The sequence below is a fragment of the Pelodiscus sinensis genome, chromosome 5, assembly GCF_052426305.1.
Source record: "Pelodiscus sinensis isolate ZL-2025 chromosome 5, ASM5242630v1, whole genome shotgun sequence".
NCBI classification, from domain to species: domain Eukaryota; kingdom Metazoa; phylum Chordata; order Testudines; family Trionychidae; genus Pelodiscus; species Pelodiscus sinensis.
In genome coordinates this window covers 49,491,517-49,513,918 of record NC_143056.1, presented here as the reverse complement: position 1 = coordinate 49,513,918, position 22,402 = coordinate 49,491,517, and the positions used below count along the sequence as shown (strand labels likewise).

Sequence of the window (22,402 nt, the reverse complement as noted above, 5' to 3'; positions counted from 1 at the left end):
ATATTATTCCACTGTGTTGCATCCTAGGAGGGCCACTGCTTCATGGATGCTCACCAGGAAATTATGGTAGACAGAAACGTTGGATTTCCCTCCAGACTACCAATTGCTCTGGTTTAGGGTGAGCTGGATCTTTCATCCTTACTTGATCTTTCCATGGGAAACCTTTCCAAGTTATAGCTCCATTCCCATACTTCACTCAGGATGAAATCTAGTTATTTACTCCATTTAGACTTCAGGTCACAGTACTCTTGTCCATCAAACGTGACTTAGCAGGTGCAACTGGGTTTTGTCTTCTACTCTAGAGTTTTCTCCAAGAGTTGTGACGAGTATGAAAATGGAGTGGCAGAGAGCAGCATAGTCAGAACAAAGCATTGTTTATTTATCCATGTGAATATAAGAAACGGGGGAGGGGAAGGTTGAACACAATAAAAGGACTATACCTATATTGTCCTATCTAACCCTTTGCCTTTCCTTGAGAATGTAGGTAGGCCCACTTTACCCTAGATAGGGCAAAGCATACTATACTACAACTGAGTGAAGCAGATTGCACTCCTAAAGTCACATCTCTCAGCCTGACCCTCCATCAATATTCACGTCACCTGAGCAGTAACTGCTTTCAATCACTTTGCTTGAAACTTCATGCCTGAAATCCTATGAGATTTTAAGATGGCATCCTTCCTCCCCTTCTGTGGGTCCAACCAGACCCATGATTCTACATTATTAGAGGTAAACTTAAGAGGAATTAATGTCCATATTGTCTGATTGAATACGAACAATCAGGAGTGTTTACAGCCAATGCATTTTTTTTTCCTGCTGACCAAAACTAACTAAGGGCTTCTCTACATTGTGAATGAGTCCCTTTAAATTTTGGTCTGGACTCACAGCAGCTGTCTGGACCTGTGGCAAACTCACCGTGGTGGACAGGAGCTATGGGGAGTTCACCATGGCACTCGTTCCCCGTGCTCCCAGCCACCATGGTGTGTGTGGTGGTGGGGGGGGGGTCGAGGGTCCTGACTGTTGTTGCAGTCCAGCAACAACCGCTCCCCGCCCCAGGCCAAGTCCTCCCCCAGGCTGGAGGTGCAATGGGAGGGACGGGAGAAACCTGTGAAATCACGAATGGCAATTCTGTAAATTGAGGGTCTCCTGTCTGACTCAGAGACATTTCTCCATGAGTTCACATCAGTTACACTGATATCACATCAGTTATACTGCCTGATAGAGCGTAGTTCTTGCCTGGCACCTAGACACCACTGCTGAATGAAATATGGGGAAGATGGAAGAGTGGAGATATGTATTTTCTTATTTCTGCTTGTACAGAGTCTCCTTTCCCCAAATGCATCCAGACTCTCTTTCCCAGCAAGCGCTATGATTGTGCACGGTTGTTGGAGGATGGCTGGTTTACCTGCATGATTGTATAGTAATAGCTTATAATCTAATTCATAATAAATTATTTTATTTTGCTCTGCTCTCTGAGCATCCTATATCTAATGTCGATTTTTAAAAGCAGCATCTTTAAATTGGTCAATCAGATAAATGGAATAGGGCTGTAGACAGGATTTTTAATAAATGACCTATTTAGTACATGTGAATCTACTCTGTTACAGGGCTACCAAATTGCATAAGAAACCCGTCGTGTTTCTGAAATGTTCCAATCTGATATACCCTGGTATATCAAAATATTATTTTTCTCATGCAGATGAACAGCATGAAATCAATTGCTGGAGGGTGGAAAAAGTAAAATATTGATGCCATGAAATCCGAACACTGAGGGAAATAACACTGTATTCTATGTTCTCTAAAATTATCAAAACATTATTGTCTCGTTCCTCAAAATGCCAAATATGATAATGGGAGTACAAAGAAAAAATAAAGTGCAAGTTAAAAAGTACATATTTAAGATGTATTCAGTTACTAATAATGCTAGCGTTGGAACTTAGCTACTAGAGGCATAATAGTTTCCTGTTTAACATATTTATATTGGTTGTAAAATTAGGAACTGTCATTATAGCCCCACATCACCTGCATGAGGGCAAAACACATAAATCAATAGGTGCTGTAAAAATGACATTGAACTGAATGGCATGAAACTCTTGCAAGATATTTATGGGTATGGATGCCATGTGCCAAGACACACATGTAGATTTTTAGTGGATATGACTGACAAATATTAAAGGTATGACTATCCAGTCCAGTTTGTATTTTCAAATGTCAGTTCACTTGTACTGGAGTATTTTAATTTAAACTTTGAAACTGAAAAGGTATAAAGTACAAAACGACAGATGAGCTATTAGTAAAAAGGCTTTTCAATCACAGATAGTGCTTCAAAACTCCACATGTAGATCATTTACTGACTTCTGTTTGATCATATCCATAGACCTTATTCAGGTTTTTTCATTCACATGCTGAACAACCATAATGTGCAATTACACTGTAGAACTGGATGCAATAATCAGTAAGTCATCTACATTTAAAAATATACCAGTGGATTTTAGGGAATGGTATACAGAAATAGAAAATTAATGAGAAAAAATGGTGAGTACTGATGTGTTTAGACTTGGTGTGAAAAATAAATCACAATCTAACTGAAAAAAAGAAAACTGGTTAAGTTTTATTTGTTTGTTTTAAACGATAATATAAACAGAAGACACAATGCTTAAAGTTAGAAAACCTGTAAATTTTTCCCACTTTATTTCTGGTAAACCATAAATGAAATGGCTGGATTGTGTGTACTACTTACCGATCATAATCATAATGGGAACACTGATAGTTTTACAATGCTGTACATCTTACTATCATCTATAATTAAAACTAAACTTTTCTGTAATAAATATGATGGCACATCTTATTCAGACTGACTACTCAGGGCATTTCGGGGACAGGGTAAGCTAGATGAAAGGGATCATCTCTAAATACAAGCCTGTGTGTGGAGGACTGGGGGAGTAGTTAAAGAATAAGAGCCATATATAGGGAAAGAAAACCATTTCATTTGCAGGCTGCAGTAATCCTAAAGAATTTAAAAAGCTTTGAATTTTGTTCCTAAATTGTATATTTGATCAACATCCATCAAATTACAGGCATTAATGTAGCTATGGGAAAAGGAGAGACAAAAGCACTGATGAGGAAAACAATACAGGGTCGGAAAAGTGGGGGGCAGCTTTTGGAGTGAAAACCGAAGTAAATTGATTAGTAAGAAACTAAGTCAAGTACAAGCATAATATTGATGTGATGTATCTCTTCAGCTATTGTATGGAGTAAAAGTGTATAACTGATTGAGACATAAAAATCTGTTTTTTCAGTAAGGTGTGTAATGAAAGAATCTAAGAAAACCCTGTCTTTGTTTTTAGCTGTTTTTATGTATGTTCTTGGTTTCCTTCAGGAGAGTAGATGAAGATGACATGGAAATATTGGGCCTGGAGCAGTCACCATTTGTAACTGTTACAGACTCTTGCTTGAATCTATTAACAATGAAGTCACAATGGCTGTGTCTAGACTACATGCCTCTGTCGGCAGAGGCATGTAGATTAGACAGATCAACAAAGGCAAATGAAGCCGAGATTTAAATGATCGCGGCTTCATTTACATTTACATGGCTGCCGCGCTGAGCCGACAAACAGCTGATCAGCTGTTTGTTGGCTCGCGCGCTAGTCTGGACGTTCCCCCTGTCGACATCAAAGCCCTTTGTCGGCAGCCCCGTTATTCCTCGTGGGATCAGCTGTTTGTCGGGTCAGCACGGCAGCCATGTAAATGTAAATGAAGCCGCGATCATTTAAATTGCGGCTTCATTTGCCTTTGCTGAACAAACAAATCTACATGCCTCTGCCGACAGAGGCATATAGTTTAGATGTACCCAATGTGTCCAGTGTAAATAGTTTAGAATTTCCTGTAAGAAAATTACAGGAAGCAGTAGTAAGGAGTGACATTACACACTTATTTACTTGGCATGTATCTTTGTGTGCAGATATCAAATTTGGAAGCGGATGTTACAGAAGACTGCTACAAATCGTTGCGTCTAAAATTAATTTTCATTGGACAATTGATAATCAGCTTGCTAACAAGTTAGCTTGTTCAGTAATGGCTATATACTACTCTGTTGGTCTGGTATTCTGAATTTGATGTTACCTGTGACAAACTTTATCATTGAGCTACCTTGGCTAAATTCATTGTTAGATTGTGTCTTCAAAGCACAGTGATGAGTAGAAATGCAACACCGCTACTTAGTCTCCAGAGGCACTGTTCCACCTAAGTCTTAGGTGGAGCGTGGGCACAGTATGAGCAGTGTTATAGAGATTGTAGCATGTGTCTCCCTTCTTTTATCAGGTATAAATATGTCTGCCCTCTACAAAAGGAGGTGAGACTCCTTAAACTGTCTCCCCTTTTCCCACCTCCCTTGTCCTTCACGCTTCTATGCAATACCAGACACGATCTAGACCTAATACAAAAAAAACCCCTCTATATCTACAGTAGGTTATAGCCTCCCCTCTCTGACTGTGATTAGGCATGGATTACTCTCTTGTTGTTCCTGGCACACCATATGAAGTAGAGATTAATGAAAGTTCTACTGTGTGATTTTTTTATTTTCTCGTATTTTAGTTATCATTGTCTATTGAAAACGTAACTGCAAGTTTCATCCTTTCTATTTTTAAAGCTATTTATTTTAACAAGTAGTATGGTGATTGCTGTTTGAAGACACAGCAGTTACCTTCATATCTGTGATATTGCTATATTTCCTTATTCTTACAGGAGGAAATAGTTCTTATATCTCAGATATCATGCGGAGGGAATTGTTTGCAAATGGTGATTTTTTTTCAGGCACTTCATTTCTTCAGTTCACATTCAAATGAAGGAGGTAGCATGATCAGAAAGACATCTTTCTTATTTTTACAATTAAGGAGTAATTTTTTGTTTTTGTCTGCACATTTGTGTGCATATACTTTATATTTAGCATCTTCTTTATTATTTGTTATTTTTATCCAAAACTGGCCCATAATTTCAGAAATATGAAAAAAACATAGGTCTTGGGCTATGTTTACATAGTCCTGTGTGTCATGTGGGCCACAACCACACAAAATATATATACCACCTGTATAGCCTTAAGGATGTTATTACATGGGCTGCAGGTTGAGACCTACTAGTGTAGTCTGTTAATTTTCATAGTTCCTTGGCATTTTGACAACTTTTGAAAAGAGTAATATGCCACAATATTCAAGTCACTGAAAATTATAAAGTGATTTAATTGACTATAGGACAAGGCAAAATTGTAATTAATACTAGTGGCATTAAAAGTGCAAGAATCCATGATTGTAGTGTATTTCCAGTGGTGTAATCAGGGATACAGTTTGACTGAATGTGCAGACGTTGGAACATAATTATTTTTTATTCAGTTATAGGTGCTCAGCGCAGGAGAAGCCCCAGTGCACTTGCCATTGAAGTATTTGAATCACATTTGGGAAGTCACATTTTACAGGTAAAAATAATGGCTTTACCAAAATAATCAAGATAACTAGACAGTAACAATATGTAATATTTCTGCCAATTATTTGATGCTGTTGTTATTCAGACTTACATTTATGAGATTTTTTTACAGATTCATTTTTTTCTTTTTAGAAAGTCTGTCAGTGAGAGAAATTTAATGAGAGAGGGAGGGCAAGTATTCTTTGTGCTCTAATAATGTAGATGAATCACACTATGTAGTTATATTGGACTGTGCAGTAGCTATTGCTCACAAAATTGTGTGTGTGTTAGTGTATATATAAAGTACCATTTCGTGTAGATAATTTGATTCTTCTTAAGTGTCCTGTTCAGAGTTAGATTTTTTTCCCCCATTTTGGTTTACAAGCACCATTTCCCTTCCTCCACCCACACCTGTCATGACTCTAAAGCTGTTGTTATTTAGCAGAAAATTCTGCTTCTCAATTCAAACATGCAGTATGGAATATTGTCTTTTGATATGCAGGAGAGGCAAGTTTAGGATACTTATAATGAGAAATATTCCACTTCATCTGAAAAAATTTAGAGGCATTTCTCTGTACTATCACAGATGAGGCTTTGAAAGGAGCTATGGATAATCTCCAAATTTTTAGATCTTTTTACAGTTAAGTGAATGAGAAAGGTAACAAAGGTAATTCTAGTAAAGCGTAAAGTTTACCAGTGGAATGAATTTCCCCACAGTGCAAAAATTATGAATGAAATGATTTAATTATTTGTACTTCCTTGGTAGAGGTCTAGGTTCAAGTGTTTAATGCTGTAGGCAAATAATTATGGTTACTCTACCAAAGATGGTAAATATGCACCGAGCTTTGCACATTAGGCACAAATGCTATTGTACTGCCTCACAGATGTAACAAGACAATACTCCCCCCTCCAAAAAAAAAGACAAAATAAGCAATAGTTTTGTGATGTTGGAATTTATGTAATTTTGTCTGCATGCTGCTGTGAATATATAAACATATACTTTATATGTTAGGGCACGCTTTTTACATGATGTGTCATTGATTTTCATTGAAATTGATTTGTATCCAGTTTTAGTCCAGGTGTCAATCATGACCTTATAATATGCATTCAGTTCATTCTTTTATTAGAGGTCTATCACAGTACAATCTTACAAACTATTTGGAATGTAAATTTTTCATTCATTGAATGGCTGAGAAGCTTTCATCATTTTTATGTGCTTAAAGCAGATTTACTTTTTATTTTGGATTTATCTCCCCCCGACTAATACATAAGGCTATCAGACAGAGAACAAAAAATCACTACAACATGTGTACGTAGAGTTAATGGTTTTCAGTGTGAAGTCACCATAAATTCCATACTGAATATCTGTTGAGGTGTGGCCTTTTCAAAGAAAGTGTTGGTCTTTCCAAATTGCTTCCATTAATCTTTAGCAGAATTGATAGAAGAAAGTTTTCAGGTGACATTTAAAAGAGAATAGATGTTGATGATGGATACAGAGCACAATGAACTTATAATGGATATAAGTTAGTCATAATATGTTAAAAACCTTTGTTTTGTTTTAGCAGGCTAAAAACGTATAACACAACTCTCAGTAAGAGATTACAGGGAAAGCATTGAAATACAGTACTTGCTGCCTACCTGCAGGTACCTTAGAATATCACCTTGTGATCAGGGATGTAAAAAATTAAAAATACTAACTGTGTAACCAATACAAATTCTGTTAGTTACAGGGTTAGCCAAGGGCTCAGTTGCTGGGTGCCAGCTCCTGGCTCCGAAGGGCTGCCAGTTCACAGCTCCTGGCCACGTGGGACTACCGGCAGCCCTTGTCTGGACTGGTGGGGCCCACTGCACCTCACTGCGAAAGGGGGGCTGCTCCAGCCAGGCTGGGTGCTGGTTAATGGTTACTGGTAAGCATCATGCAGTAACTAGTTAATCAGTTACCTGTTGACATCCCTACTTTTGATGTCATTAGTAGAAGCACCTTCTGATGTTATTGGAAAAGCACTCCAGAGAAATATGTGCCTACCTGCATCAAGTGCTGTATTTTGGGGCAACCCATATTTTTCAGAATCTGTTAACAAAAGAAGCTGGATTCAGTGCCCTATACCATTAATATTTCTGAGTAAATTCAGACATTAAGGAGTCATTTTCTAATATTAACCAACACGTGAGAACCATAATAACACCATATTTTAAAAGTGTATATTGTTTGTTTTTAGAGATGGTATAAAAGTAGAAATAGAGCAACATCTTGTGACATTTTAAATCTTGTTTCTACAAACAAGTACCCTCAGTCAATCATGTCAAAAATTTCTAAGCCACAGCCAATTGCAGTATATTATACTGAAGAGATGATTCCCACGGTAGGGGAAAAAGAAATGTGCCACAATGTGGTCATGGAGAAATAAAAGGAAATACCCAAATATTATTATAGCAATAGCCTCACAATCAGAAAAGACGCTTTCAGACATTGCCCAATTAAAACACCTGGATGAAGAAATAGTGGGAATTTCTTGAGTAGAAGAGAAACTAGATAATTAGAGTTGCCCATTAAGTATTAGTAAGTCTACATTATACTCCAAGTTCATCTTATGCATGAGAGTAGCTTTATAATGATTTTAGGCTGCTATGAAAAATATCTTAAATTTTACCTCTATGGTGCATTTTTTACTTCATTATAAGTTCAATGAAAAATGTTGGTTTCTGTTATCTCTTATTGGCAAACTTTAGCTCAAACAGGATGTAAAAGTTAAGAGGAACAGGGTTAGTTTATGTCTTTTGATACATTCTTTAATTTCTTAACTATTGAGGATTATGGAAAAGGGTCAGTGGCACCAAATTCTTCAAATAATCAAAAATGATCAGGAAATATAGAACTAAATATAGAGAAAAGGGAAAGTTAGTGAATATATTTGCATATGCAAATTAGCTTAATTGATACTGCTTGCCTCTACAGGGATTTTTCATTACAAACTGGAGTGCTACATTGTTCAGCTCATATTGAGTAATTTAGTAACTAATGAGACCAGTTTGCACTAATTTGCATATGATAAATGAGCTTAATTGCAGTAAATAACTTGGAGGCATAATTACTTAATTTTCCTGTGTTGCACGGCTTTTAAGTTCACGTATGAACAACTCAAGATAATTTTGCATATTTAAATTAGTTGCTTTTAAAATTTCTTGAACAGAAAAGAACACACCTTAGGATTTGAACTGAAAAACAATTGAAAGTAAAGTTTACAGTACTTTGTCACTAAATGTCAGTACAATTTTACATCAAATATTAAATGTTATTGTTTTATTATGTTTTTAATGCCAAACTCTTACCAAAGTAGAAATACTTAGTATTAGATGCTCTGCAGTAAACTTTAAATGGAAGATTTGGAATGAAAGATTCTGTTAACAACTTTGTATCTAAATTGCAATGATTCTTACTGTTTGTGTACTCCTGTTCTTGTATATAAGAGCAACAACTTTTTAAAATTGAAGTCAGTACTGTGAAAGTACCTGATTGTTCAGCAACTGTAGTTTTTTAATGGTGCATTAAATTACCATACACAATTATACAGGCAGTGTTTGTGTTAGATTCTACAAACTGCCCTACTAGTGTACTTTTACTCCATTTTTTTTCCACTATCCCTTTTCACCAGAAGATTATTCAAATTTCCATAGCCTGTAAACCTTCATTTTGCTTGTGAACTTTTTCTCATGGCGCCAGTTGTGATGATGCTTTATGTCATGTGCAATTGTTCACAAGGAGGTAGGCTGAGAACACCAGCTCAATTCCTATAGGACAATGAAAAATTACTTATCCGACTTTGCACCTTTAAAGGCCCTAGACAGATTTGAGTAAGTGAACTAGGAGTGAAAAAGTTCAAAATTCCAATGAAAATCCCCAGAACTATCTAGTAATGCTTTATCAGTGAATACAGTCATGCCCCCATGATTTGCAGGTCTCCATCCTGTGCTGGAAAAAGGTTCAGATACTTTCTCAACCGCATTCTCTCATTTCCTCAGGACTCACGGAAGGTGAGATTATTACATTATCCTTACACCAGCCATGACAAAATTGAAAAAACAGAAATCCACTTCAAGTGACTCCCTTAGAAGGAGCCACATTGGCAAGGACCAAATGCAGAGCTAGGTGGGACTTGTGAAGTTGCAGAGTCAGAGGGACTTTTTGTGATAATCCCTAGTCTCCTGTGGATTGAATGGGGATCTGGCCTGTATGTGTATATGCGCTGTGACCTCTTCTGAGTTAGTGAAACACCAATCTTTTGGTAAAACGGTAGAGGAGAAATTTCCACAAGTAATTCTTACTGGAGGTTTACTCTTCTTTTGCTCAATTCTATACGATCTCACCGGTCATTGAAACCACTGAGTTTTTCAGCTTTTCTGCATTTAAAAACTCAAAACAATATAAAATCTACCGATGGATATAAAAAGTCTGTTGTATTGTTGTTAGCATTTTACACAATTTACATTAAATTACATATTTTCATGGAGATCTAAGAACTATATGTGCTTTGTTCTTGATTCACAAATACATTGCCCAGAAAAAACATTTCTCACATAGTTTGTAAGAACATAGTTCAAACAAATCTTTGTGGGTCTATTAAAAAGTACTTTCTTGACTCTTAAATATACTCAATTTGCTGCCAAATGTAGGACTGTGTCTAGACTGGCCAGTTTTTCAGGAAAATCAGCCGCTTTTTCGGAAAAACTTGCCAGCTGTCTACACTGGCCGCTTGAATTTCCGCAAAAGCACTGACTTCCTACTGTAAGAAATCAGTGCTTTTTGTGGAAATACTATGCTGCTCCTGTTCGGGCAAAAGTCCCTTTTGTGCAAAACTTTTGCGCAAAAGGGCCAGTGTAGACATCTGAGATTTGTTTTGCTCAAAAAAGCCCCGATCGCGAAAATGGCAATTGGGGCTTTTTTGCGCAAAAGCGTGTCTAGATTGGCCATGGACGCTTTTCCGCAAAAAGTGCTTTTGCGGAAAAGTGTCCCTGCCAATCTAGATGCTCTTTTCTGAAAATGCTTTTAACGGAAATCTTTTCTGTTAAAAGCATTTCCGGAAAATCATGCCAGTCTAGATGTAGCCTACGGATATGTAATCAGAATCTTTAATAACTGCTTTAAAACATACTTATAATCCAGAGAAACCTCTTCAATTTTTTTAAAAAATTCATTTTTTATATTTATAAAGAGAATATAAATATTGGTTTGGCCTTTGTAATAAATGCAATACAGTAATAGTTGAATGAAACAGTATTAACGTGGTGTTAACTGCTGTTTTTCTGCAAAAATTCTGTAGTGTAGACATAGCCTATTTGATAATCACTCAAAAAGTATTTCTGATACATTCAGGTGTACTTGCTATTAATAAATATTCACTAAATAGTGGGTAAAATGTTTTGTGGCTGTGAGTAAATTGTGAACTTTTTGCCAATTAATGGCCACAAGTATTGACTTTTTGTAATTCATAGTTGCTCAACCTAGTTACAAAGGATGAAATTTTAAAAAGCAGCCAAGTCCCATTTTTACAAGTGACGTTGGCACCTAGGAGGTTGTATTTTGTTGCAGGACATTGGGATTGAGGATCATTAAGTATCTATGTCAGTTTTGAAAAAGGGACTTAACCTCCTATATTACTAATGTCCTTTGGAAAATTCTATCTGTGGTCCTTTTTCTACTTCCTGATTAGTTGATTGAGACATTCTAAACAGGAGAAAAACAAATAAGCAATAGTAACAAACTTATATTACCTCAGAGGGTTAGCTGTGTCGACAACTTTAAAAACAACGAGCAGTCTATAAACTTATACTAGGAATGTTTGGATAAATATTCATTTGGGCCAAATATTGTAAAGCTATCGAGATTCATTTACATTTTCACGAATGGCCAACAGTTGTCAGAGTACTCGCTAGCATCAATAATATGGAACCATGTATAGTAAAACAAATTGAATGAATTATCACATGTTTTCCATATTTAATCAGTTCTACTGCAATTTTAATTGAAAACTGTTATGAAAAAAATCTTCTCTACTTCCAAAGGATTTGATGTCTTTTGTCCTGTTGTAAAAACAAATGCCATACGTGGGTGCTGTAAAATATTAGGGAAAAGTTTCCTCTCCTCAGGTAGTATTTCAAACAACATTAAATATAATATAATGAGGTGAACACTATACCACAGTGATCAGGATAGCAACAGAGATTTGAGACCAAAGGTGAGGAAGCAGCAAATGGTCATCCTGGAATATATGGATGATTATGCCAGTCTAGAAGGATATTAACTGAAGAGTCCATTGCTGATTTGAAAATGTTTGCACAAGAAATGACAATTGCTAATGATGTCGGTACCATGTGTAAGCATAAAAGGTGACAATTCAGTTTCTTATAGAGCTGTACTGGATTAAGGGGACAGGTTGTTAATAGATCTAGATTAGCACATGGCAGAAGAAGAAAATGGGGTGTGTGTGTGAAATGTACAAAATTTTAGTCACCTTTCTGAAACATTTTGGACAGTGTTCTGGGCTTGCTGAAAGAAAAAAGGATGAAGAAGTAGAATAATTGGGTTAAGCAGGCCACAACTTTATTGTTAGATGTCTGGGACTACTTGGCAGATAAACATGTACTGTGCAAATGACAGTGTTTATTCCATAATTACCCGGAAGGGTTCCACCAGCTGCTCCTCTTTTCTATCTCCACCCTTCCCACCAATCCATTTCTGGGACTTTACCACCCCACCCCCATAGGAGAGTTAAGATGGGCTATAAGAATGGGAGGGTTGACTTCCTATCGTACCAATCATAGGAATTCCCAACTGCCTCACATTCATTCCTTTAACAAACACATCAGCAGTTTTCATTTCCCCTCCTAATCCCCAGCCATAAAGTGTGGGAGCAATGTGGTCATTCTGTTGACATTCAATGTGGCAGATTAAAATTACGTATCAGTTGTTAAAATAAATTTGGGAGATAAGTAATGTTTGAGTTTCAACCAGACGATTAAATGTTCTTTAACTGCGCGTTGGCAGTTGAGACATGCATTGTGTGATAAAATGGGGTACACAGATAACAAAGGTAGATTGGAGAAGAGGATTAAAGATGGCATAGGCCTCAATTGGAGAGTGATTTCAAAAGACACATCCTTTATTTTATACATTTGAATTATGAAATTTACCCTCATCTTTATTACACGTAATTCACTGTCATCAGACTTATTCCTTTGTTCAAATAATACCCAAAACTTTCAAGACTGAAGCTGAAGGAGACATAGGTTGAACTCAAGATATAATCCAAAAGGCAACAGACTGCGATAGAAAGGAGTTGCTATAAAACACAAAAGCCTTCTCTACACCCTGGCAAAAGCCTTTAAAGACAATGGAGCCCTGGAGCCGGGAAAATTTTTGTTGAGAAAAAAAAAAAAACCCCGCCGAGAACATTTTATTGCAGCCCCTTTGATTTAAAGCGACAGTCCACTCCCTGCACTCTTGTCGCATGTGCGTCGGGTGCTGAGCCGGGAAAACAAAATGCTGGCTGGCCCGGATCAAAGTGCTGCGGTCCCCCAGGAAGACAGCCATGACCCCCCATGGGTTGCGCACCGCTGATCTAGAATACCCGGTAACAGAACACAATTTAGGCATAATAGGCTTGTTTGAAGAATAATGGGATCATAATAATGAATGAAATGCCATATTAGTTTAATATAAATTTAGCAAGAAAGACTAGTTACATCACAAAGGAGACGGGGTAGTATAATACGAAAGAAATAAATTCTTAAGCCAGTTAAAACAGATTTGAAGAAATTGAAATTTCCAGGTGGGTGGAAATCATCTGTGCAGACACAAACCCCCGGTGTTACACAGGTGGAGAAAAGCATGGGGCTTCTAGGCACTACTGTGCTATTAGTAGTAATAAATAAATATAGTGATGAGTAAATATACCTGTATTTTCTGAGCAGAATGCTGTGATCTGTGTAAATCCAGAGCAACTCCACTGAAGGCTATGAAGACATTCTAGAAATTAAAAAAGAAGTTGGCTGAAAATATTTAATTTTCTTAAAGAGAGCTTGGAACGAAAGGCGAGTTCTGAATGTGAAAAGGCTAAATACATGTGCACACGCATTGCTCTTTAGAACTGAGACCTCAGATCCGTGATCTGGAATACATGACAAGAGAACTTCCTGCGTCAGAGACTTGAGAGGTGCTAATTTACATATTCTAACTTGTCCCAGTCACAACAAATGCATTAGATTGGATCCAGAAAGGTAATCCAAAGATATGGCAAAGATATGGCTCCAAAGGGGTGTGTATTAAGAGGAGACCAAGGGGAAAATATATATGTATATATAAAAAAATCAAGTATCAAATTGTTTTGCAACTGAAGCTTGAAGTAACACTCTTAAACCTGCATTTTATATGGCCACTATAGTACATGTAGTTTGCTTTAATAAAGAAATATTTGATCTGAGCTGGATACAGCATACCATACTGTGTCATTTCATTCCTGAGAAAGTATTTGAAGAAAATGACATATCTCAGCACTGTTTGTTGACTGTTTTGTTGTCACCTGCTGAGTGTTGTCATTTCCATAGCCAGTGGGCTGTATTGAATCAGACAGAAGGAATAGGTCATTAACAGAAATGGGGGACTTTCTGCAGCCTGTAGAGGTTGAAGGAGGATTTTTTTTTTCTTTCTGTGTAAACAAAACTGTATTTAATGGAGTCTTCATTCAGCTATCATTTAGGACTTAGTTCTGTTTTCAGCTAAAGTGATGCATGGTTCTCTGAACAGAGCCATATCTAGAATAGAGATTGTAAAGGTACACAATGGGGACAATTAAAAAGTCATAATTTCTAGAAATCATGGGGCTTTATCCCCTCCCCACTTCCCTGTCTTTAGGTACCTATCACATATTCACTGTGATTGGGGAGGAGAGAAGGCTCTTGGTTTTATATAAATAAATAGAAAAAAGTTTTTAAAGGGAAAAAGTACTTTCATGTATATACTGCAATCATAAAAAATGGCATTTGTCTCCAGTTTGCAAAAACTACAAGTAATACAGTTCCAGAGTTGACTGCATTGTTCCTTTCAGACATAGTGGAGAAAAACCTAGAAATAAGATTTCAGGTCATCTACTACAGCTTTTCCAACTATCCTGGTTTGGGTGCAAACCAGTACATGATGGCTTGGATTGATACAAGTTCATTTATTTCCTTTTTAATGTTTGTAAGATGTACATTTATTTCAGTCTCTTCACATGTCTAAAATGTATGTACACACAATTGATACAGGGCTAGATTAAGGTAATCCAGAATTCCGGGCATTTCCATTATCCTGCCTCTGTGCCATTACTCGGCTCCCCACCTGGAGTGCCAGCCAGTGGCAGTAATATTGGTCACCTTATCCGTGCAGGATCAGCAATAGGGCAGTAGTAGTCTTCAGCACTCTTCGTCTGTCACACAGCTAGGCTATGTATGCAGCAGAGAGTTTACAGCTGCACAGCTGTACTGATGCAACATCACTGCAGTAAGATCTCTTGCATAGCTATTTTATGGCACTGAGAGAGTGCCCTTCCAGCAACATAAATAATCATCCCCAACTTGCAGTGGTAGCTATGTCCCACCAATATAGTGTTGGTATAACTTATATAGGGTTGTTGTTTTTTCACAGTCTTGAGTGACGTACATTATACCAATGTAAGTGGCAATGTACCCATAACCACAGTCTTTGTTGAGTGATAGCAGAGACGTGCAGAACAATTGTCTGAGAGTTAACATTCATTAAAATTCATGGGTCGTTCACACCTTTCTCTCAGGACTATTGTTTCAGGCTGCATGCAGACTCAGGGGGATGCTTCATTGAATCTGTTACATTTGGAATGTGATTTCATGGTTCTCTTTGCTACCAGGATGGCTAAACATTTATTTTAAAAAAACTTAAATGAAAACTGAGATTTTGTCCATATGCCCCACTCCAAGAAGCTGGAGACTTGGGCACAGGTCTGTATGCCCATCCTTTAATCTGGCCCTGACTTGGAAAGTGTGAACACCTATTCATGTATTTAATTAATAAGTCTAATATTTGCATGAATCTCAGAGGGGTAGCTGTGTTAGTCTGTATCTGTGAACACAACAAGGATTCCCGTAGCACCTTAAAGACTAACAGATTTATTTGGGCATAAACTTTTGTGGGTCAAAGCCACTTTGTAAGAATGCAACTTCTCTTTTGGTAAAGTAAATGGGCAGACATCTATAAGTGATGCTATTGTGAACCAAGTTGTTTAAATTTGGTAATTCCCACTAATAATAACAGGAGCAGTTAAAAGAGTGTATTTTGAAAGTTACTATCTACTTCAACAGTATTTCCTGACAGTACATAATGGGAATACAGCTAGAGCTGTTAAAATATTCAAAACAGAAGACACTTTTTAAGGGAATCTAGTGTATTACATCTTCTTTAGGGAACCCTAATGAGGTCACCTAAGATGCAGGTCAATGTTGAATTAAACCCATTAGTTGGGTACGTCATTTAGACAATCATTTGTTTTCTTCCTGTACGTAGGCATATATCCATTTCTTCTATGACTCTTAATAGTTTAAAAGCATCATTTATACATATCCTCATAGATTGACATAAGGTTATAGTTCTTTGATGGTAGATGAATGAACTCAAATGTAGATGAATGAAGTCAAACTGTATTTTATTGCAAAGATGTTTTTAAATTGCATATTTTATGTAGTGAACGTGATTTTTCACCCTTCCTGTGCTGTCATCTAAATAAATTTTGGATCCAGTATTTTTTCTTTAATTTGTCTTCTGATTACTCACAGTTACTTGTGGTATTAAACTAGTGTGACTTACCTTATTTGCCTTACCACATGAATAATTTATTTTGTCTTTAGTACACTGTAAACTTTAGTACACAGGCCTCCCCCCCCCCCCCCGTCTCCTCCGCCGCCATAAATCGCTCCATCAGCGTAATCGCTTCCTCCAACGACTCCGGCCAGTGTCGGCGCACCCACTTCTGCCCTTCGGCGGGCAGGATCCGGATGTACTGCACCTGCTCCGCTACCTGCAGCCCCATCTTGCTGGCGGGTTCAAGCCACCGCATGCCCGCCTCCCTGACTCGTTGTCCCAGGGCCTGTGGTTGCTCCTTTGGGTCGTAACTGGTATCCCGGAACCTCTGCCGATGCGTCTCCGGGGATATGCCCAGCAGGTCCAGCACGGCTTCCTTAACCTTGTAGTAACACAGGGCGTCCTTGTCTGCCATACTTCTGTAGGCCAATTGTGCCGGACCTGTTAGGAAGGGGGCCAATAATGTGGCCCAGTCTTCCTGCGGCCACTTGGCAGCGGTAGCCACCCGTTCTAATGTGACCAGAAATGCCTCTGGATCATCCTGGGGTCCCAGCTTGGTCAAACGAAGGGGCAGCTGGGCGCCCGGGATGGCGCCGTCTTCCCTGGTTCCTAGGGGGTTCGTCTCCCCCCCCGGCGCGCCTCCTTGGGCCGTTGCCCCCTCGTGGATCTCCTTCAGCATTTGCTGCTGCTGGTCCTGGAACTGGGTCAGCATGTCTCGCAACACCTGATTTTGATGCTGCTGTTGCTGTTTCTGGTTGTCGACCAGCCACTCTATAATCTTTGTTGACCTCCATCCTGCGTCTTGTGGATAGGTCAACCGCAAATCGTAGGTGGCCACCACCTATTCCTTTTCGAAAAAATACCACTCGAATCAGTGACCTTCTTCCTCCCCCCCCCACCACCTTTTTTTTTTTGTTTTTTTTTTGGGGGGGGGTGCTACCCTGCTCCCTAGAGCCCCTTCTTACTCCCGGGGCTCAGGGACCCTACCCACATTCTCCACCACGTGTAAACAAGTCAGACACCGTTCGTCACCGACCCGGCCAACGGCCCCCCCGGTTTATTAAACGTGCGGGCCAGTCCCACCATAACTAGTACTAGACCGCCACCAGAATCCGCCCTGTGTCCCTTTTTCCCGCTCTCTTGAGTATGCACGCCCGAAATGGATGCGTCGGCCAGCGGAGTAGGGGGGTTCGGGCCCACTCCCTCTCCGAACCCTGGCCCAGGGCCCTGAAGGCAGGGACTCACGGTCCCTCCCTAGCGGATGGGGGAAGTGCCCCAAAACACACCCGCTCACGGGCTCCACGACCCCGCCCTGGGCCGCTTCCTACTCCCCCAGTCCTTAAGGGCTCGCCCCTGCCCCGTTACCCAGCCTCACCTCTCCCTTCTCGTTCCTCCCTGCTGCTCCGTTCTCCTCCCCCTTCATAGTGCCAGCCCCGGGTTTAAATCTCCCGCCGGCTCCGCTCCCCCCGTCCGTCACTTCCTCCGTGGCGACGCAGCGCCTCTCTTCCCCCGTGACCTCATCGGCCTGCGCCTCTCTGGCCTCTTCCTCCTGGGCCTCGTTTCTCGGCGCCCTTTGCCTCCCGGCGCTCCCCGCGCCGGGCCCTGACGCGTCCGCGTGGCCCGCCGTGCTGGGGCCATACGGGCTCCCCGCCACCTCGCGTGTCCGCCCGGCGCACCCCCAAGCACCCTGAGTGCGGGGCGGGAACGCCCCGTCACATACACCTTTTCAGAAACAGAAAATACTCTTGTGACAAGTTCCCCCCATACTTTATAAAATTATCTTATGAATATAAATATTTGTAAGTCAAGTTAGAAATATAAAGTATGGCATTGTTCATAGGTTTAAATGTTCAAATGAGAGCCATCAATGATACTCAGGAAGCCTTAATGATTGGGTGATCAACTTAATTACTTGAGAAACAAGTGATCTTGTGACACCTTAGAGACTTACCAAAATATATATAATTATGAGCTTTCCTGGGCAAAACCCACTTCATCAGATGAATTGGAGTGAAAATAAATTTGCCAGATACTACTTCTGCTGTATATGTGAGGTGTATGTATACAATTAGTCCCCTCATTAACATGAGTCCTAAAATTGCCAGGTACTACTGCTGTTTTTTATACTTGCAGGTGAGGCCTGTCATTGACCAGCAAAAGTCATTTTGCATAGATTACACTTATAGGAAAGTTCAAGAAATTAAATATATGTAATAGAATTTTTATTAATATGCTTGTAAAAGAACGGTTTTAAATTTGTAAGTTTTCTGCTTCAAACATTATTCATTTTATTGAATAATTACCATCCATAGTAAATTTGAATCAGAAACTCATAAAGCTTTCATTACTCTTTCCATTACTAATTTGAATTATTTTGTGATTTTTAATGGTAAAAATGTTCTTTGCACTAAAATGACAGTTGAACAGGTGACTCAATTTTAATTTTGTTAGAAAATATTTTATGAAATAGAATTATAACACTTAAGTTTTTTCCAATAAAAAAATTAATTATTTAAACCTTTTACCCAGCACATGTAAAAAGTAGTACATTCAGCTGTTTTAAGTGGCAGGATTGTTTATCCAAAATAGGTAATCACGGAGTATGATTTTATTTTGTACAAACAAATCCACAAACAAACTCTTCAATATATATATATATATATATATATATATATATATATATATATATATATATATATATATATATGAGCAGTAGTAGTACCTGGAAATTTAAGATCCATGTTAATTAGGCTAATTAAGTGGGCTGGATGTGTCCCATACATAGATTTTTATGTGAAAATGCATATGTTAAAAGTGGGAAAAATTGCCTTTGTAATGCGCCAAGCAGTTAATGTCTATATTCAAGCCCAAGGTAACAGTGTCAAATTCATAGATTAATTCCAGTTCAGCAGTCTCTCTCTGTAATTGGTTAATGAAATTCCTTTGTAGACAATGTCTGCTTTCAAATACATGGTTGAATAACTAGGCAAGTTAAAATGTTCCCCTACAGGTTTCTGTGTTGTGTGCATTTCTGATGTCTGATTTGTGTCTGTGTATCCTTTGTTGTAGAGACTGGCCAATATACATGGCAGAAAGGCATTGCTGACACTTGATGTCACATATCACATTGATCGAGGGGGAGAGGGCAATAAAATGGCAGTGGTTCACCAGGATTAGCCCCTACTGGCCCACTCCCATTATATTTACTTGCACCTCCATAGATATGGGCGATTGTAGCTCCCATTGGCTCCATGACCAACAGGAGCTGTGATTACCCATACCTGTGGAGGAGCAGGTAAATACAGAAGTGTTGGGACCCTTTAGGGGCTAACCCCAATAAACAGGATCTGGCCCACAGGCTGGTATTTGCCCACCTGTGCCTTAGAGGCCCCTGATATTGCGGCTTATATGATTATGTCCTGTGATGGTGTCACTAGTATAGATATATGGACAGAGTTGGCAACAGAGTCTGTTTCAGGGGTAGATTCCTGGTTGAGTGTATCTGAGATGTGATGTGTGGCTGCTGGAAAGGATTTACTTCAGGTGGGGGGGTTTGTCTGCAGGCAAGGACTGGCCTGTGAGAGTGAGAAATCATTTTCCAGAATAGGTTGTAGATTGTCAACGATATGCTAGAGGGTTTTAAGATGGGGGTTAGAGGTGATGATTGATGGTGTTCTGTTATCATCCTTGTTGGGCCTGTATTGAAATAGTTGACTTCTGGATACTTGTCTGGCTCTGTCAATCAGGAGGGCATTTAAGTTTTAAAAATGCCTGATAAAGATCTTGTAGGGGTTTGTTTCTATCTGTGAGACTGGAGCAAATCTGGTTGTATCTTAGGGCTTGGCTATAGACAATCAATCATGTGATGTGCCCTCGATGGAAACTAGAGGCATGTAGGTAAGAATAGAGGTCAGTAGGTTTCTGATATAGGTAGATGTTTATGTGACCATCATTTATTTTTACTGTAGTGTCAAGGAAGTAGATCTCTTGTGTAGACTAGTCTACGGTGTGGTTGATAATAGGGTAGAAATTGTTGAAATTCCTGTGGAATTCTTTGAGGGTTTCCTTCCCATGGGTCCATATGATGATGTCATCAATGTAGCATAAGTAGAAGGAGGAGTACTAGGGACTGAGAGCTGAGAAAATACTGTTTGTGGTCAGCCATAAAAATGTTGGCATATTGTGGGCCATGCGGGTACCCATAGCAGTGCCACTGTCTCAAAGGTATAAATTGTCTCCAAATTGGAAATAGTTGTGGGTGAGGACAAAGTCACATAGCTCAGCCAATAGGTGTGCTGTGGCATCATGGGGGACAGTGTTCCTGGCAGCTTGTAGCCCATCCTCATGTGGAATGTTGGTGTAAAGAGCTTCTGCATCCATGGTGGCCAGAATGGTGTTTTCAAGAAGATTACTGATGTTCAACATTCCACACAGGGATGGACTACAAGATCAACTTTGAGTTGAAAGCATGACTGAAATGAGAATAGATTTTAGGGTGAGTTTATAATACATATAAGTGGATGAGAACTAGCTATATGTTTCTTTTTTAATTTTAATTCTGTAGCTTAGTTTGATCTGTTTTCACTTGCAACCACCTAAATCCTACTGTTTGTAGTTAATAAAAACACTTTTGTTTACTAATCAAGCCCAGTGTAAATAACTGTCACACGGTGGGGGGAGGGAGCGATGAGTGTGCATACTCTCTTTTATATTGATAAAGAGGACAAATATCCTCTGAGATATCTTTGTGTAAATTTTTTTCTCAGAGAAAGATGGATTTATTTGGGATTTTGATGCTGTGCCGTAGAGCTGCATTCTTCCAGAGCTGAAGTAGTTAAGTGTTTGCATTGCTTTCCCAGGAGGGTGATTATCCTAGCTCTGTGCCTTGTCTGGGGAGACAAGAGACACAGGGCAGTGGGGAGCCCTAGAGAGCCAAAAGGCAAGTATCAGTGGCATAATCATCACACCAGGGAACATCCCCAAAAGGTTTTCATTGTGTGCACCCCATCACAACTCCCTGATGGGTTCAGATAGGTACCTATAGTTCAAGCATTCTCACACTCTTCTGTAGTGGGACCGTATCTGAAGGCAGAAATCTTTATATGACTGCCTCCCATCCCACTGGCCACCATCTCATTTGCAATCACATAGCAAGCCATTGGCAACTGCAGAAGTTGTTCATATGAAAAAATATTAGGAAAATATTTAACATATTTTTGAGCTCTTTTTCAATGTGGGTAAGCAGCTGTGGAGGAATCAGCAACATGAGAGATGCCAGTTCTCCACAGGCTCCCAGCAAATGCTCCATGAACCACAGTTTGAAAATCAATGTTATAGTTTTATTAAAAACAATACCAAAAACATTGGGAAGGAAGCCAAATGTACACCAGGCCTGTAGACACTCAGCAATTTTCCCTGTATAGTTTCCAAGAAAACTTTCAGGTGAGATTTAAAATTTACACAATGCTTTGGTATTTAGAACAATCAAAGTTTTACAATCAGATGTCTATCACAATTTATAATTCACTGATTTATGTACATAGAGTATACTGTCAGCAGACAATACTGGAAATAAAAAAAATGCCATATGTTCAATCGGATTAAAAAAATGGGATCTTAAATAAATTCACTGAAAGAATGTGTTGCTGAGCTTGACTTCAGTCTTTTTTTTTATTACTTCCTTTACATGTCTAAGGCAGTGATAATCTAGACAGGGTTTTTCATCCTTTAAAAATCATGCAGTCAAGCAAAAACAAAGGTACAGTATGATATTGCCTTTGATGAAAGGGATAGATATTATCTTAAATGTAAACAATAGTTAAAGTATTTGTGAGAAAGTAGGACTTCATGATTTTTCAAGAACACAATATTGCATTGAGATATAGAATAAAAACTGAACAAATATTTGGTTTTGTTTATTTTTAAATCCATACCTACAAGGCCTAAAAATGAAAATGGTGATTCTGATCTTAATATAGGCTGTTCCTGACTTGCGACACAATTGGTTCCTGGGATACTGTCGCAAGTCGGGGGTGTCGTAACTCGAGCCTGCATTTACAACAGGTGTCGTACGCCATTGTAAATGCA

The 22,402-nt window shown here is 38.9% G+C and overlaps 1 protein-coding gene across 5 annotated transcripts in view; it reads left to right on the top strand.

Annotated features, from left to right (window-relative positions):
• NPAS3 (neuronal PAS domain protein 3) overlaps nt 1–22,402 on the top strand; it is an 888,615-nt gene that overhangs the window by 408,794 nt on the left and 457,419 nt on the right. For all 5 annotated transcript variants that reach the window (XM_006117663.5, XM_006117666.5, XM_006117664.5 and 2 more), the window contains one exon: nt 5,382–5,464. In XM_006117663.5, the coding sequence (XP_006117725.2) occupies nt 5,382–5,464 (83 nt within the window). The remainder of the gene's footprint in view (nt 1–5,381; nt 5,465–22,402) is intronic.